We start from the raw sequence: 16,277 nt of genomic DNA on the forward strand, positions 1-16,277 counted from the left end.
TCCCACCAAAAACAAGATAAGCAGCCAATTGAAGTGAAGATCAGTCACAGAAAGATATTCTCTGGTATGGTCCTAAATCAGTTATTTGGGAATGTGTGTGTGTGTGCCGTACCAAAACAAGTGTGTGTGTATCATGGCACGTATGAAAGAAAGAAAATATTCAAGGAAAATAATAAAGATTTTAATTATGTCTGTGTGTAGATGGAGAGAAAAGAATCAGCAACTATGGGTCTCTACAGCTGGGGCAATGTGAGTGCCTGTTTATGTGTGTGAGTGTGTGTGTGTGTGTGTGTGAGTGTGTAGACCTTGGAGGCTTCACTGATGGAGCTCTCACCAAATAAGGGCAGAAACACTGAGCCCAGTTCGCCAGTGGAGCCTTCTCACACACGCATAGACACACACTCACACACAAACGCACTTTCAGAAACACACACACACACACACAGAGGGACTCACGCAGCCAGATCGGTCCTGCTCACAGCTCACCAGCTTGGGCCATGAACCAAGCAGCCCCCTGGCCTGTGTTCCATCTCTAGAGCAGCAGGGTGTTTATATCCAGCAGACTTACAGGAGGAGAGAGAGAGAGATGAGAACACACAGAGAACTGCAGCTTTTGCCATTTGTTTTGACAATTACTGAGAGGTAGTCTTACAGTGGGCAGGTGGTGAAATGAAGAGAGATTAAAGGTGAATATTATCAAAGCAAAAAGAAAGAAAGTGAGGCAAAACTGGTAGCTAGACTCTGATAACAGGACCATAGAGACAAATACAGTGCATGAGAAAAATGTGTTGTAGTGTCACACTGAGACAGAGTGAACGATATGCTAGAAATTACGAGCTTGAGATAGATCCAGATATAAGATCTGAATTGAGACAAGAAAGAGAAAGAGGGTGAGTGAGAGAGAGAGAAAGAGAGGGAGACAGAGAGGAATGAAATAGAAAGAGGGTGAATGAGAGAGAGAGAAAGAGGGTGAGTGAGAGAGAGAGAAAGAGGGTGAGAGAGAGAGAGAGGGTGAGAGAGAGAGGGTGAGTGAGAGAGAGAGAGAGTGAGAGAGAGAGAAAGAGGGTGAGTGAGAGAGAGAGAAAGAGGGTGAGTGAGAGAGAGAGAGGGTGAGTGAGAGAGAGAGAGAGAGAGAGGGTGAGTGAGAGCGAGAGAGGGTGAGTGAGAGAGAGAGAAAGAGGGTGAGTGAGAGCGAGAGAGAGAGTGAGTGAGAGAGAGAGAAAGATGTTCAGAGCTGATCCAGGTCCCCTCTAGTCTACCCAATGGCCAGGCGTGGGGGAGTGGTCTCCCAGCTCTCCTACACACACCCTCAAGCTTAAAGGGCCTGAGCCAGAATACTCTTTTACTCCGGAGAAGAGGACCCTGCTGCGATACTCACACAGATTCACACACACAGACGCACCGGTGACTCTGACAGGGACACACACACACACACACGCAGGGGCACTGGGGCACGACACGGATATGTCACTGAATGTCGTCCTGGATGGACCTGCCCCATGGGGCTTCAGACTAGTCGGGGGAAAGGACTTCAGCCAGCCCCTGAGCATCTCCAGGGTGAGTGTGTGTGTGTGTGTGTGTGTGTGTGTGTGTGTGTGTGTGTGTGTGTGTGTGTGTGCGTGCGTGTGTGTGTGTGTGTGTGTGTGTGTGTGTGTGTGTGTGTGTGTGTGTGTGTGTGTGTTAATTTGACTTGGAGACTGGACTTAATATCTAATACACCTTTATTAACCTTCATTAAGTATCACGTTTAGACCTATCCTGAAGCTACACTTCACAGTCATTTTAAGAATAGAGTATTTTTACAATGTGACTCTGTTTGGGTACCTTAGTATCTTTATGGATGTATTTTGCCAGTATGTACCTGTGTTTTCCTGTGCGTGTGTGTGTGTTTGGTTGTGTGTGTCTGTGTCTCTCTCTGTGTGTGTGTGTGTGTGTGTGTGTGTGTGTGTGTCTGTGTGTGTGTCTGTGTCTGTGTCTGTGTCTGTGTCTGTGTGTGTGTGTGTGTGTGTGTCTGTGTGTGTGTGTGTGTGTGTGTGTGTGTGTGTGTGTGTGTGTGTGTAATGGGGATGGATCCTCTCTGCCCATCTGTCCTGCATCAGCGCCTCGCCTGGTGTAAATGTGTGGAGCTTTGGCAGGCAGGTGCTGGTGCTGGGCTGCCCTGTGTCACTGCCGCAGGCTGTCGTCGCCACTCATCCTGGGGCAACAACTAGACAGCAGGCAGCGGAACCCTCCATTCACTTAAACTCTTAATGTGTATCCGTGCAGCGGAGAGCTGGTAGGGTGGTATGTGTGTGTGTGTGTGTGTGTGTGTGTGTGTGTGTGTGTGTGTGTGTGTGTGTGTGTGTGTGTGTGTGTGTGTGTGTGTGTGTGTGTGTGTGTGTGTGTGTGTGTGTGTGTTGTCAGATGAACAGAGACAAAAAGAGAAAAAGACAAAGAGAGAACGATAACGGTGTAAGGTAGACAAAGAAGTTGACGATGGTATGTTTTCCCAGGTTTACGATATTTGTAGAGCCTCTATGATGACATGGCTGGTGTGACTTGGCCACCATGGAGCCTGACCCACCAAGTGGTCAACACACCTGTGTGCTCAGACCATAAAGCCACCCAGCTTAGCACAGAAATAGAAGACTGTGTCATACACTAAGGCACACACACACACACACACACTCACACCTACACTAAGGCACACACACACACACACACACACACACACACACACACACACACACACACACACGCACAATCAGAGAAATGCGTGACAATACACAGCTCAAACAAAGCCAGCCAGGCATCCCTAACAGCTGAAATAACAGCCCCTTTTTTAGGTCTGGCTTCAGCCCTCTTGCAAAGAAGATTCACCCAGAATTCCTTCCGACAGCCACTGAAGGACTTCAGTTTGCTCACTGGAGCCGAGGCTTCATCGCAATGTGTCAAGCTGCACAGCATCAAACATCCCGTAATGAAAAACAGCAAACACTGACACTGGGGAACTGGGCGACGACTTTGCTTTTCTCCTCTCATTTCTCTTATGAACAGTCTGTGAAAGAATGCCGTGCAGAGTGCGGCTAATTCAGAGCCTTCATGCAGGACTATATTTAGTGTAGGGGACAGTGAGGTGAAGAGGAGGGGGTAGCTGACCATTTGCTAAAAGTGCTAACAGTGCGTCATCCAAACAAGCCTCCGAACTGCAATACAGGAAAGCTCACACCTGTCTCCCCTCCCGTCCCCTCCAAATGAGCTGTTGAAGGAAGAGTACGATGAAAAGAGGAAGGGGCCAGGGAGAGAGAGAGGCAACGTCTTTCCACTGCCACAAAAGGCTGTGGCCTGGCATAATCTCATTTAGCACATAAAAGAGCAGAGCTTTATTTGCTGTGGCGGGTGACTCAGAGGCTTTGGAGGCCGTCGTGTCTTATGAGTCTCCACAAGACAGGCATCCATCTCACTCATTCTTCTTCTTCCTCCTCTTTTAATAACCGCAGCACAAAGCGCTCATTGATCATCAAGTGGCTCTCCCTCCAAATCTGTAAAGACTTACTACAGAGGAGTTTGGCTGTGCTGTGAGTCTCTTAATAAGATTTAGCCTTTGGGACATTCCTATAGTTCACTCGGCGTTGCCCTAAGCTCTCATTCACATCTCCACACACTGCTCCACCATCACGGCCATTTTTGGTCAGCAGAGAGAGAGAGGCCTACACCCCCCCCCCCCCCCCCCCCCACCACCCACCCGCTTTCTGTTCTCAATTGGAAATGTAAACAATGGCAAGAAACAATGTCCTGACACAAGGTCTTGTAGCTAAGTTACTACTTGGTTATACACATTTTCTGAAAACTCGGTGAAGTACATTTGGAGGTAATGGGAGGCTGTAGGAGAGTGATTGTAGGATCACAGGTCTGGCTGTGCTCTGCAGCAAGCAGGCCAGACAGCAGGGCTGACTGCACACACACAGTCCTGGGGAGAAAGACCAGGAGTTCCTCGGTGAGACTTGATTTGACCAGACAGGAGGAGAGGAGTGCCGTAAAAGACTCACGGGATGGGAAAGGCCCACAACTGCCCCGTAGAGAGAGACTGAGATCTCTAAATCTCAGCTTTTTCCACATCTTCCCGCAGGTCCCCAGCTTTCTCCCAGCTTATTTATAGCTGTGTGACCATAGCGAAGTATCCCTAGCGTGAGTCTAAGAGTATATATCTGCAGTTCAGATGTTGGTCTCTGGCAGGCTCCTCTGCCTACCCACTGACAGGAGAAGACAGGGTAGGATAACCCCCCACACTGATCCTGGGAGATGACTAGGAGACGGGGTGCGTTTGAGCCAGTGCTGGAACCTGACCTCAAGTCTCCACAATGCACTATGGCCAGGGTCCATGATGTTGCTATCTGACCCTACTGTGAGTTAGATTTGTCATTCCTTGCGTGAGGGTGGATCAAGGATTTGGATGTGAAGCTTGTGCTGTGGTGATAATGCAATGCAGAGATGCTCTTGTTCGTATGACTGTGCTAGAGGGTTTAGTCTGCACCCCATCACTCTGCAAGATCTGTTTACTCTGTGTGTGTGTGTGTGTGTGGGAGGGAGAGAGAGAGAATTCAACATCAACAGGAGAGGGAAAATCATCCAATTGAGACCTTGCATGCACAGATCTGCAAAAGTATCTACAAAACAAAAATAGACTTCAAGGAACAATACAGATCCGCACTTCCTGACACAGTGCACAAAATATGAGGACATTGGGAGAAACTATTTAAAAAAGATTGGTGAGGTCCTCCCTGCATTGCTGCTGGCGAGCAGTGACGAAAGGCTTTCATACCTAATTGGAGAAAATGAGGAATGCCTTGTCCTCACTGCACAATACGTGACTTCCTGCCATAAACAGAGGCACAGCCGATAAACTTATATCATTTAATATGTACATGTGTATGTTTTTTTTTTTGGCTGTTGTTGTTAGTATCCTGCTTCCTTGATGATGATGGTGATGATGATTATTATTATTATTGTTATGATTAAAATTATGTATTTGATGTGTCATGCATTGGCAATACTGTAGAACATTATGGTCTTATAAGCTTTTTTGAGTGAGAGAGAGAGAGAGAGATGAGGTTCGGAAAGAGAGAGACAGAGAGAGATACAGGAGGGGTAGACTGGGGAGGCTGGGGAGGCTGGGGAAGAGAGATTTGGATGTACTTGTGTGTGTGAAACAGAGGAAGAGACAGAGGCTAAGAGAAACAGTTTACATGAACACACATACCAGTGAGGGCAAGAATTTCAAAAGACACACACACACACACGCACACACACACACACACACACACACACACACACGCACACACAAACACACACACTCACTCACAAAGTTCAGGCACAAGCCTGTGCTACTCCATCAAATAGCACAGAAACAGATGGAGCATCAAAAGGAGACAGCTACGGTCAGGGGCGGACTGGGGGAAAAAAGTGGCCCGGGAGTTACTGTCAGACCGGCCCACTCAATACACGGCGCGCGGCCCACTCAGTACACGGCGCGCTGCCCACTCAATACACGGCGCGTTGCCCATTCAATGCATCGCACGTATCGACCAGTCAGTGGCCTACTAGGAAAAATACCCATACATTTAACATTATTTTGGATGATTACAAAGAAATTACATCATATATGTTTTTTTTTTAATTTGGATCCACCAATTTGCCTGGGTGGACACATGGAATAAAATGATACTGGCTATTGTAACACTCCAAGGTTGGTATAGTTTGCTAGATGAATAGGCTTAACTCTGGGCTAGTATCAGATGGTTATACGTATAACTACAGAACATTAAGGAATGAATATCCACACAATAAAGAAACTGGAATCAGAGGGTAGAATTAGTATGAACTATATTGTAGAAATGAACAGAATAGAACATACGATGGGGTGTGAACATCAGTGGTATCAGTAGTGTTGCATGCGGGTGTGTGATTGTGTGTGTGTGTGTGTAGGGGTGTTGAAGATGCATAACAAAACAATAAGTTAAGTAACAGAACCTAAACTAACTCTGCTGGCCCGGGTGCATTATAGTCACATGATAATAAAAAACAATATCAGTATACTCATGTGTTATTATGACCTCACTATCTAATCTAGATAACATATTAACATTGTTTATAATGTTAGTGTTGTGTGTAACACGGTGATTTTAGCATAACAAGCTAGATGGTTAACTTATTTTACATAAGTTATTAAAAATTATAAGATTGCCCCGGTATCCCCGATGGCCAGTCCGCCCCTGGCTATGGTTCCCCACAGACAGAGAGAATGATGTTTATTTTAAAACGAAAGACGACTTTTTCCGGCCTCTTGACCCTTCTCCTGTTTTCCGCTCGTCTCCTCATCTTTTATCTACTGACGTCTCGTCCCCATTCTTCTCTGTCTTGTCCTCGTCTGTCTTATTTTCTTCATTTTCTTCTGTGTAGTTTATATGCATCTCTGTATATTACAGTTACAGTGGAACAGATCAAGGGTGCCTGTAGAATATATGCCAAAGTCAAGAGCTGATCAGTAGAAGATACTTACAGTAATAACAACATGCTGGGAAAGTCAAATTGATGGTTTTGCCAAACAAGCAGCCTTTAAAAGACTTTAAATATGATGAGGTGCGAGGGAGTGAGGGAGGGAGATATAATGTGTTCCTGTTTGTGTGTGAGGCAGAGAGAGAGGGGAAATATCTCCTCCATGATGTCAGTTGTCCCTCATGCTGAAGCCTGATACTGTTTGCTATGAAGGCCAGGGGGTGGCTTGTCTGCACCCAGCTAGCTATGTAGAGTTTTGAAGAGCAAATACAAGACATCCTTTAAAAGCATACTGAGCCTCACTTACTTCAAACTTCAATACTATTCTCAACCTCACATATTACAGACCACCATTGCTGCCTGAAATGAAGCACAATCTGTCTATCTGTCTATCAGCTGATCTGTCATTGTATCTGTATGTCTATTTGTCATCAGATTAACCCTGGCAGTAAAGCAGCCATGGCAAACCTGTGTCCTGGTGACATCATCATAGCGATTGGAGGCATGCCTGCTGAAAATCTGATGCACAGTGAGGCCCAGAACAGAATCAAGGATTGTGGCCATCAGCTGTGTCTCACTATAGAGAGGTGAGATGCACGCACGCACGCGCACACACACACACACACACACAGAAAGAGAGAGAAAGATATGCAGAGCCTTTTAGTCTTTCTTGCTTCCTTTGGCCTTTCTGAACAGTGATGATAACCGCTCATACATTACAGTAACATCCAGTTCAGATTAGAAATGTGATATTCCCACAGCTCCTGTAAGTGTGAAGGTTGGAAAACCTGCATACCATTCCACCCCAATAGTCTCTAATGTCTGGATTTTAAATCTGGGGTTACAGACAGATCATTTTGCATTGTGTTAGTGATGTGCAGATCCCCTGTCAGTGCAAGGAGCTTCTCTTTCTCCCACACTCTCTAGCATTGTCTTTGTCTCTCTTTCCCTCTCCTTCTATCTCTGCAAGTCTATCACATCTCTGTTTCTCTTAATCCCTTCCCTCCCCTCTCTGTCTATTTCTCTCCTCCTCCTCCTCGTTTTCTTCTCTCCTCCTCTTTCTATCTCTCTCTCTCTCTGTCTCTTTCCATCTCACACTCATCTCAGGTTAACTCCCCCCCCCCTCCTCGCCGCATTCTTGTTCTTTGACTCATGCCTTTGAGCCTGTGCTGAGCCCAGGGAGGATGAGCCGGTGGCGGTGCAGGTGGGGGTGCTGCTGCTGCTGATGTCAGCTCTAAAGGATGTTACCCTGCCAGGACCCCACGACCATCTGTTTGAGGCTCTCTGGGATTGATCACCTGTTGGGGTGGGAACTAGTCAGTCAGCTGGCAGAGGAGCTGACCTCATGGGTGGCCTTTGGAACTGAAGTGACAGTTGTGTGTTTGTTCTTTTTCTGTGCACCGTAGGCCTGAGACAAGACTGTGGTCACCACACATATCTGAGGATGGGAAGGTCAACCCATTTAAAATCAACTTAGAGGCAGAGCAACAGGTAAGATATTGTGTGTAAGTGTGTGTGTGTGTGTGTGTGTGTGTGTATGTGTGCGTTTATGTTTACTTGCTCTGAAAAGGAAAAACTTTGTGTGTTGAGTTTAAATTACAGCTACTCTAACACATTTCATTACCTGTCTATCAGGAGTATCAACCAATAGGAACAGGCCACAACCGTCAGGCCCAGCCCTTTGTGGCTGCAGCAAACATCGATGACAAGCGTCAGCTGGTGAGCGCTTCCTATAACACCCCCATCGGTCTCTACTCTTCTGGCAACATCCAGGACGCCATGCATGGCCAGATGAGGGGCCTAGTCCCGGACAAACCCCATAGGTGAGCAGTCACGTGAGGGTTACAGCTCTTAGACCACGGGATGCATTCTGTGCATGTACCGTGGTTCTGTGGCCATGCCACATCCAAGTGAAGACCCTACCTGGTTTGCACAGCTTTGAATCAGCTGGCTTTAGTCTAGGTTGTGTCCAGAGGCTGGGCGGGGATTTCAATTTTCTTCACAGGGAGTCACAGTGAGACATACTGATCTTCATTCCAACTAATCAGGAGAATTATGTAGCCAATCCATCATTTGATTTGATTTCATGAAATAAGTAGAACCATCAAGTGTGCTGCTGCTGCATGTTTTGGAATGAAACTGGCTCTTTGATGGTAGAGGGGACTGCCCATCCCTGGTCTTAGCATTTCTCTAATCCTCTCTCCTCTAATTTCCATCCTTATTTGGCCAGCCACTTCACCCGACTCTCTGAGGGACTAAATGGTCAGTAAAGAAGAGCTGTTATGTATTTAGCACTGCATCTTCACTTACTACAACATCCCTCATATTCTTTATATCCACCTTTACATGACATTCTCCCTGTTTTTCAGTGGTCTGTTTCTCCCTGAAAATACACCCTCAGTCTTTCTCCTCTCTTTGATTTGTTGTGTTCTGCCAGTCCTTTCTTCATCACAATCACAATCACAATCACAATCATCTCTCCCCTAAATAGTACCAGATAGTGTGCGTCAAGAGGGCTTCAGTGTCGATCCCACTTGGGCCCTTTCATCATATCGTCTTCTCCTTATTCCTCTTTTTCATTTTCATTTCATCATCCATCTTCATCTGCGATGACTGTCTCCCAGCCCTTCAGACTAACATAAGGATCCCTTAGGACTGTGGATCTCACACATCTGCCACACAGTCCCAGTGACTTCATGTCAACAAAGCTTCAGTTTTAGTTCTGTTGTGACTTTTATGTTGTTACAGCCACTTCACTCCACTCCTCCTGCTCTCGCCATCTCGTTCATCACCACCGCCGCCTTTCACAGTCACATCTCTCACCACTCCTCAGAAGATATGATATGGTATCATATGCAGTCAATCGAGACTAGGGGGACTGCTGTAGGAAAAGTGGAGGCACTTGAGGACAGCCCCCCCCCCCCCACACACACACACACACACACACACACATAGTCCCAGACACTACACCTCAACAATGGCAGAGCCTCAATCCCATAATCAGTGAGTTGTGTGGGTGTTGTAACAGAGTGTTGGGGAATCCTTATATTACTGACTCTCCAGTCGTTGGAGTGAGACTGGTGCATCACTCCACAACTTCTGTTTGATGCGAGTCAGAATGATGGCTTTCCCCCCTCACACACACACACTGAAACATACACATGCTCCCATTCATGCACCCCCTGAACAGCTTCCACTGCAGTCATATGTCTCCCATAAGAACACCAGATATATGGGGTGTCACAGTGTGCAGATTACCCAAGCTCAGAGGAATGAACCTCTTTCCCCATCTCCCTTTATCTCTCTTTTTCTCTCTCACTCACCCCTCCTGTTTTCTTTTGGCTCTCTCTTTTTCTCTTTCATTGGAGCAGACCCTGGCTGAGCATAGCTAGGGAAGGGGGACAGGATAGGTTTGTAAAATCACATCATCCCTCTTCTTCCATGGTTTGCCAAATTAGGCTTTTGCTTGATTACTTGTGTGGTTTGTTTGTTGCTCTTGTTACTCTTGGTTGCCAGATGTTGGATAATTGTTTTGGGGTAATTCGTCTTGGAGACAGCAACCTGTTGGTCTCATGGGGTCAAAAGTAATAAGAAAAACTGCTGCTCCTACCCTTTCAAACAGTAAATTAGTAGCCTCTCTATATTATCATCTATCTGTTTTCCCAAGCACTCTGCACTCATATGTCTGATATTCACGTATTGTGCTCCTCAGAGGGATGTATAGGGTATAAGTATAGAAAGACTCACTGGAAATGAAACAGTTCACAAATGGCACAGGTGCAATGACAGGCCTCACTCTCTCTCCCTTTTCCATCTCCATTCTTTGGCATTTTTAGTTATGAACAACCCCTTCTCTGATACGAAGAACCATTTTTAAAAGAGTGGTCTGAAAATGGGTGATGCAAACAGGTTCTGATTTCGTCATTTAAAGAACCCTTTTCTCATTTATGGACTGGTCCTGCTGTCTTTGCCCTCAGCCCCCGAACGCTGACCTCCATCGAGGAGTCGGATGTGTACCGGATGCTGCAGAAGGACCAGGAGCAGGATGAACCCGATGAGCCCCGCCAGTCTGGCTCCTTCAAGGCCCTGCAGGAGTTCGTCAACAGTGACGGTGAGAAACACACACACACACACACTCTCCACATGAGGACAACTATGCTCAGCTCTGTTTGTAAGACAAAAAGATCGAAATATCGATTATATTGGTCTCCATAATCCTTTGGGATAACCGCAAAGGATTAGTACAACTATGCACATTTTTATCCTAGCCAAGCACGCCTGGATACACTCTTAATCATTTATTTTTTTTGGGATAACATCTACTTAAGTCTCATAATGGGTTTCAGCCCTTTGCGAATGAAACTCCTTATCAGATTTGCCTCTATGCTGTGACAGTAGGCTGGAAAAATATTTTGAGCATAACCGAAGAGGTGTGTGTCTAGGTACTCGTCCGCTGTTGACCAGGACTGTGAGGGCTCCCACCACTAAACCTGCCGCTCCGACCGGGAACCTGCAGAAACTGCCTGTGTGCGACAAGTGTGGCAACGGGATAGTGTGAGTGCCACAGCCATCTTCCATCCCTGCCGTGCTGTCACCGTATCAAAGATACAGTCTGTTACAGATTTTCTCCTTTTCTCCTCATCATTCGGTAGATCCTTTGCATACATGCATATTACAGTTACCATTGGACTTTGCTAGAATGTTTCTTCAACCTCAGAGGTCCACTCACACCATATGCTCAAACAATGGATTAGATCAGTTTTGTGAACAAGATCTTATCCAGTCTATTTCATTTATAGGAATGTAAACAACTAATCTTGTCAAAATTCAGTCCAGACTCATGTATCTGTTTTTCTATCTCCCTGTTTGTTCTGTGACACTGCCCGTCTCTCTCTCCCCCCTCTCTGCCTCTCTCTCTTTCACAGTGGGACAGTGGTGAAAGCAAGGGACAAGTTCCGTCACCCTGGCTGTTTTGTCTGCTCAGACTGTGATATGAACCTTAAGCAGCAAGGCTATTTCTTCGTGGAGGGTCAGCTGTACTGCGAGACCCATGCCCGTGCCCGCACAAGACCTCCAGAGGGTCACGATCTTGTGACAGCTTACACTTCTGCGTAGGACACACACACACACACATACACTAACTGCATACTAAGGGGTGATACACACACACACTCCCACACTCTGGCAATTAGGGAGACACTGCTGGCCCATATTTGTGAGTGGTAATGTGACATTGACCTAGAAATTACTGAGATTGAATGCTTGTTAATTAACTTTTCACACCGTTAGATACACATCAGATTTGTCCGTATGTTGATGCCACATTACTGCTCTCAAGATATGTCCCTGTGCCATTGTATATTGGATCTGATTATTTTTGGTTTCATTTGAACATTTGTTTGTTTGTATGCTGTGTTTTGCACATGTGTTGTGGAGGAATGGATATTTTCCTCCATTTCAATTCATTTTTTAATAAAGTTTTATTCTGTGTTGCTCTCACTCTGTTGAAGTGGCATCACCTTGTTACAACTCTTCATCGATGTTTCCTGTGCACTTTGCGCAATGAATTTGCCACTTTTTGAGGTGTGTTTTTAATGAGCAACTAGATTTGGTACCATCTTCAATTCATTTTGAAAAGATGAAGGACAGATGAAGGCGGCCAGGCTATGCACTATATAGTTCTGTGATTCAGGTAGGAACACTCCGCCAATATGTAAAAAAAAGCCCTTCACAGAACAACATTGTTAATATTGCCAAAAGAAGCCAGTTAGCATGTTAACAAGCTTTTAACAGTGCCAACTGGGCTGTTGGTGGTCTTTGCATGCTTTTTAGGTGGGTAGCTTTCTAGTTTTAAAACAAAATTCCATTATGTTTTTTAATAACATGTCAACAATTGTGTTCTGTTCTGGAAGATGTACATTGATGGACAGGCAGTATCAGTACCTACATGGTTTTCTCCTAACATGAACCAGATTGACCAGAATTAGCTGCTTATGCATCGTGTGTGTGTGTGTGTGTGTTTGGCTGAGGTGGTTTCCAAATGCCAATGCCTTAGTGAGACTGATCAAGTCATATTATCAATGTCAAATAGTCAATGCATGATGTACCGTTAAAGAATTGGCATAAAATGACATATTTATCCACATACTTTTACATGAAGTGTGTGTTAAAGATTAGTTTGAATCACTGACAGGAACTCCTAAGAGAGATGAAAATATTTTGACATTAATCCAGTAATTTTGAAAGAGCAAATCAATTCCACATTGGTCATATTTCACAGCTAAATTAAAGGCAGCAGCCCCTCTCCTCTTTTCTTAAAGATGCAGTCTGTGATTCGGTTTCAGTTTTGCGAAAGGTTGTTGATATTTCTCTTCAACAGCCAATCAAATTACAGCCCTCCCTTCCATGCTCCTGAAGCACTGTGTTGGTAGGCTGCATGTTGGTTTCCCATTTACAGAGCCAGGACTGTCTACGAGAGGGTTTTTTTCAACAGTGCAAACACTGAATGGACAGCTGGAGGATCATGAGGAGCAACCTCCACACAGTGCTCTCAGTTTTCATTCTGGGAGAGCTTACCGTTCACTCAAGAAAACCAGTCTTTTGACTTCTCTTTGTAAATGACTAAAACCTCTGGAATTAATTGTTTTCTACAAAAAAAAGATATATATTTGAACAGCTATGTCAGCTTATAGACTTGCGTTTTTAATATAAAGCGTTGGTGTGTTCCACCACACATCTCAAACTAAATTTTGTAGAGGAGTCCCAAATGACCTCTGAAATGTGAATTTGATGTGCTGAGTGAGATATCCACCTCTCTGTTCTAGAGTGTGTGTGAGGCTGGAGGTGCTTGTGTGATGAGGTCAGGGATATTGATATGCAGCAGTGTCCCCTAGGCAGGTGTCAGGCCTCGTAAAACTGGACCGAGGTCTGATTAGCACCCAGAGCAGCTTTAGCACCCACAGGACTGTGACTCAATGAAATGGATAATGTTACATCGTTTTGGGAAGAGGAGGGGGTTGTCTGCCGGTAGGATTCTGAGCTTTCATCACGACTATGTCGGCAGTGGGCTTTGTTTCTCTCCATGTCCCCAGCTGGTGCAATCTCTCTCTCTCTCTCTCTCTCTCTCCTTGGTTCCCTTTCTTCATTATTTTAATTCCTACCCCCCTCTCCTGTTGCATTGTGTTTGTGTATAAATATACATTTTATCTGGGGTTTTCTTATTTTTGTCTGTCTTGATTTTAGTCATATTCTTATCTGATGTATGTAAATGTGCATGTGAAAACAGAACCTGTTTCACATATAATATAGTTTGGTGAGTCGCTGTGGCATCTGTTCTTGCAAAGGGTTTAGGAGTCAGAATACAGTACTTGAATTTAGACTGGCACACAGCTAAGCACAGTGCATGAACCACTGGGTCAACTGTGGATTGGTCTGGGTTAGTGCTCTCAGTGAAGTTGGGCTACGTCACTCAACTTATCTGGATGCATTTTCCCACAACCCTTAACACTGAGGAAGTTCACCAGACTGAGTGGGCTGGCTTAAGCTTTGAGTTCCTTTGTGGGGTTTTGTATAAATAAACAAGTCTTTGACCCATGTGGTAAATGGCATGTTCTGTAAACCCCACAATGAATGGCTATCATTCAAAATTAAATTATTTATAAAAAATTGTAAGCAGTAGAAAATCACAGACTCTTTATTATTTATGGCCTTATCATCAGACTATATATACAGCAATATGTAATTAAAGGAATTAGGTAAAAGTACTCCTTTGGTCCCCTCTGACTGATTCATTATTTTATATGCCATCATTAGAAGTATTAGTGTGTAAACATGTTACTGTTGTAGCTGCTGCAAATGGAGCTAGTTTAAACTGCTTTATATACAGGAACACCAGATCAATCCTGAAGAAAAAACAATGGGCCTCATTCTCGAACCCAGTTAAGATAAAGTTAAGAAGAAATTTCTTCTTGCTAAATAGCAGTCGTAAATCAGCCAGATTATTCTTAAGGGCTGAATTTGTGATACATCATTGGTGATTGCGTTCACATCAATTCTACAGACATCCTCCGATTTAAATAATTATTGTAATAATAAATATGAGAATATTTGTATCATTAACTATTATGTTTCATATTTATAGTCATGATTCCGAGACCGAGGCATCGTGGTGTCCTAAAATAAGTAAAAGCACTACACGAACACTGCAAATGGCAGTGAATAAATAAATAACTCAATCATTTGTAGCCATAGTGGAATACAATGGACACATCTACATTCTGCAACAGTACCTCCACCTCTGCACCTGTGAAGTTAGGTCCGCGTTTACTCGACCGGTGCTCGCTTTTCGCTTTGCCATGATTCTGATCAGTCTGAAGTTGTTTTTGCGTTGCCTGTGGAGTCTGTGGATTGTGCACACTTCTCGTCAGTTGCATGCCCTTATAAGGAGCTGGCGGGGCGTTTCTGTATGAAAATTCAGGTGCACAAGAACGCGCTTTCAATTTAAGAATCAGTGCACAGCTACGGACACTTTGGCGGTTTAAGAACACATTTCCAGGCGTTCATGAATGTTCGAGAATGAGGTCCAATGTTCTGGTACACAAATCTTTAAAAAAAAATGTATTTACTTTTTGTCTTTTGGTGAGATATTGGATCATTTGAATATTGAAATTAAAGTATGAGAAGTTTAAAGGAGAAAATCACTATTTGGTGGAGCTGGTAACTCATCAACATCTGAAATGTGATCCAGACTACACATTGCTTTTGACGTCAGACACCAAAAAGGTTGGAAACCACTGGTTTAATCTTTAAATAACGTGTCATATTTTAAAAGCTTGTTATATTATCTATTGTGGAAAATCTTCATCTTAAGCTACTAGTTACTAAAGTTGTCAAAAAATGTAGTAGAGTAGAAAGTAAAATATTTCTCTCTGAAATATAGTGGAGTGAAAGTAAAGTAGATCAAATGGAAATACTCCAGTAAAGTACACATAGCCTACCTCAAAACTGGACTTCAGTACAGTAGGCCTACTTAGTTACTTTCCACCACTGCAGTTGCTGACACAGTGGGCTACTTAAAGATGAGCATCCAGGGGAGTTGTCAGTATTCTAACATCTTTGTCTTGCATGCTTCCCAATTATATTGCTATGGAAACCACTAGTTATTTCAAGGTAGGCAAAGGTTTTTTTCTTCATGTTTTTTTTTTGGGCGTTAATCAGCCAGTAAAACGTCCCGGTGGTTTTATAAATGAATTCAGGTGCACATGTAAACAAAGAACACACGCATATAGATAGCTTGGGTAGTTTGTCATCTCTAGACCTTGACAACACGGGCTACCTTAAATCAATACCAGGGTAACATTAGCATAGATAGCTAGATAGCTAATGTTACGTTAGGATAACTTTACTGCTACACTGTAAACCCGAACAAGTTCAGAGTACTTAAAACTTTTGATGTAACCGATTACATAATAAAATTTGAGTACATATATTATTATTTTTAAGTAAACTTAACTTAAAAATGATACATCGGCTATACTGATTTATTTTGTTATCGTTTTCATAATTTTTAAGTTCTCTGAACTTATATTCAAATATTTTTATACTTAAAACTTTTAACCTCTATGTACTAAATTATTTTCACTCAACAACACAAAATAAAATTAAGTTTTAAGCCTTAAAAATCAAGTTCAGTGCACTTCATATTGGTGAAAGAGTTCAACTTAATTATTCTGAGTAAATAATAC

General features: G+C 43.9%; 1 protein-coding gene across 1 annotated transcript; it reads left to right on the plus strand.

Annotated features, from left to right (window-relative positions):
* The first annotated feature begins 1,302 nt into the window (after positions 1-1,302).
* Positions 1,303-12,033, plus strand: pdlim3a (PDZ and LIM domain 3a). Its single transcript, XM_012835853.3, has 7 exons — positions 1,303-1,557; positions 6,970-7,121; positions 7,941-8,025; positions 8,170-8,357; positions 10,512-10,645; positions 10,977-11,088; positions 11,460-12,033. The coding sequence occupies exons 1-7, from the start codon at positions 1,465-1,467 to the stop codon at positions 11,647-11,649; spliced, it is 954 nt and encodes a 317-aa protein (XP_012691307.2). The 5' UTR covers positions 1,303-1,464; the 3' UTR covers positions 11,650-12,033.
* Positions 12,034-16,277: the final 4,244 nt, after the last annotated feature.

This window comes from Clupea harengus, chromosome 22 (genome assembly GCF_900700415.2).
Source record: "Clupea harengus chromosome 22, Ch_v2.0.2, whole genome shotgun sequence".
Lineage (NCBI taxonomy): Eukaryota > Metazoa > Chordata > Actinopteri > Clupeiformes > Clupeidae > Clupea > Clupea harengus.

Excerpts from the sequence above, each read along its gene's own strand:
- pdlim3a (XM_012835853.3), top strand. The coding sequence starts at position 1,465 with ATGTCACTGAATGTCGTCCTGGATGGACCTGCCCCATGGGGCTTCAGA. Across the intron at positions 1,558-6,969 it reads AGCCCCTGAGCATCTCCAGG|ATTAACCCTGGCAGTAAAGC; the intron begins GTGAGTGTGTGT and ends ATTTGTCATCAG. Across the intron at positions 10,646-10,976 it reads GGAGTTCGTCAACAGTGACG|GTACTCGTCCGCTGTTGACC; the intron begins GTGAGAAACACA and ends GTGTGTGTCTAG.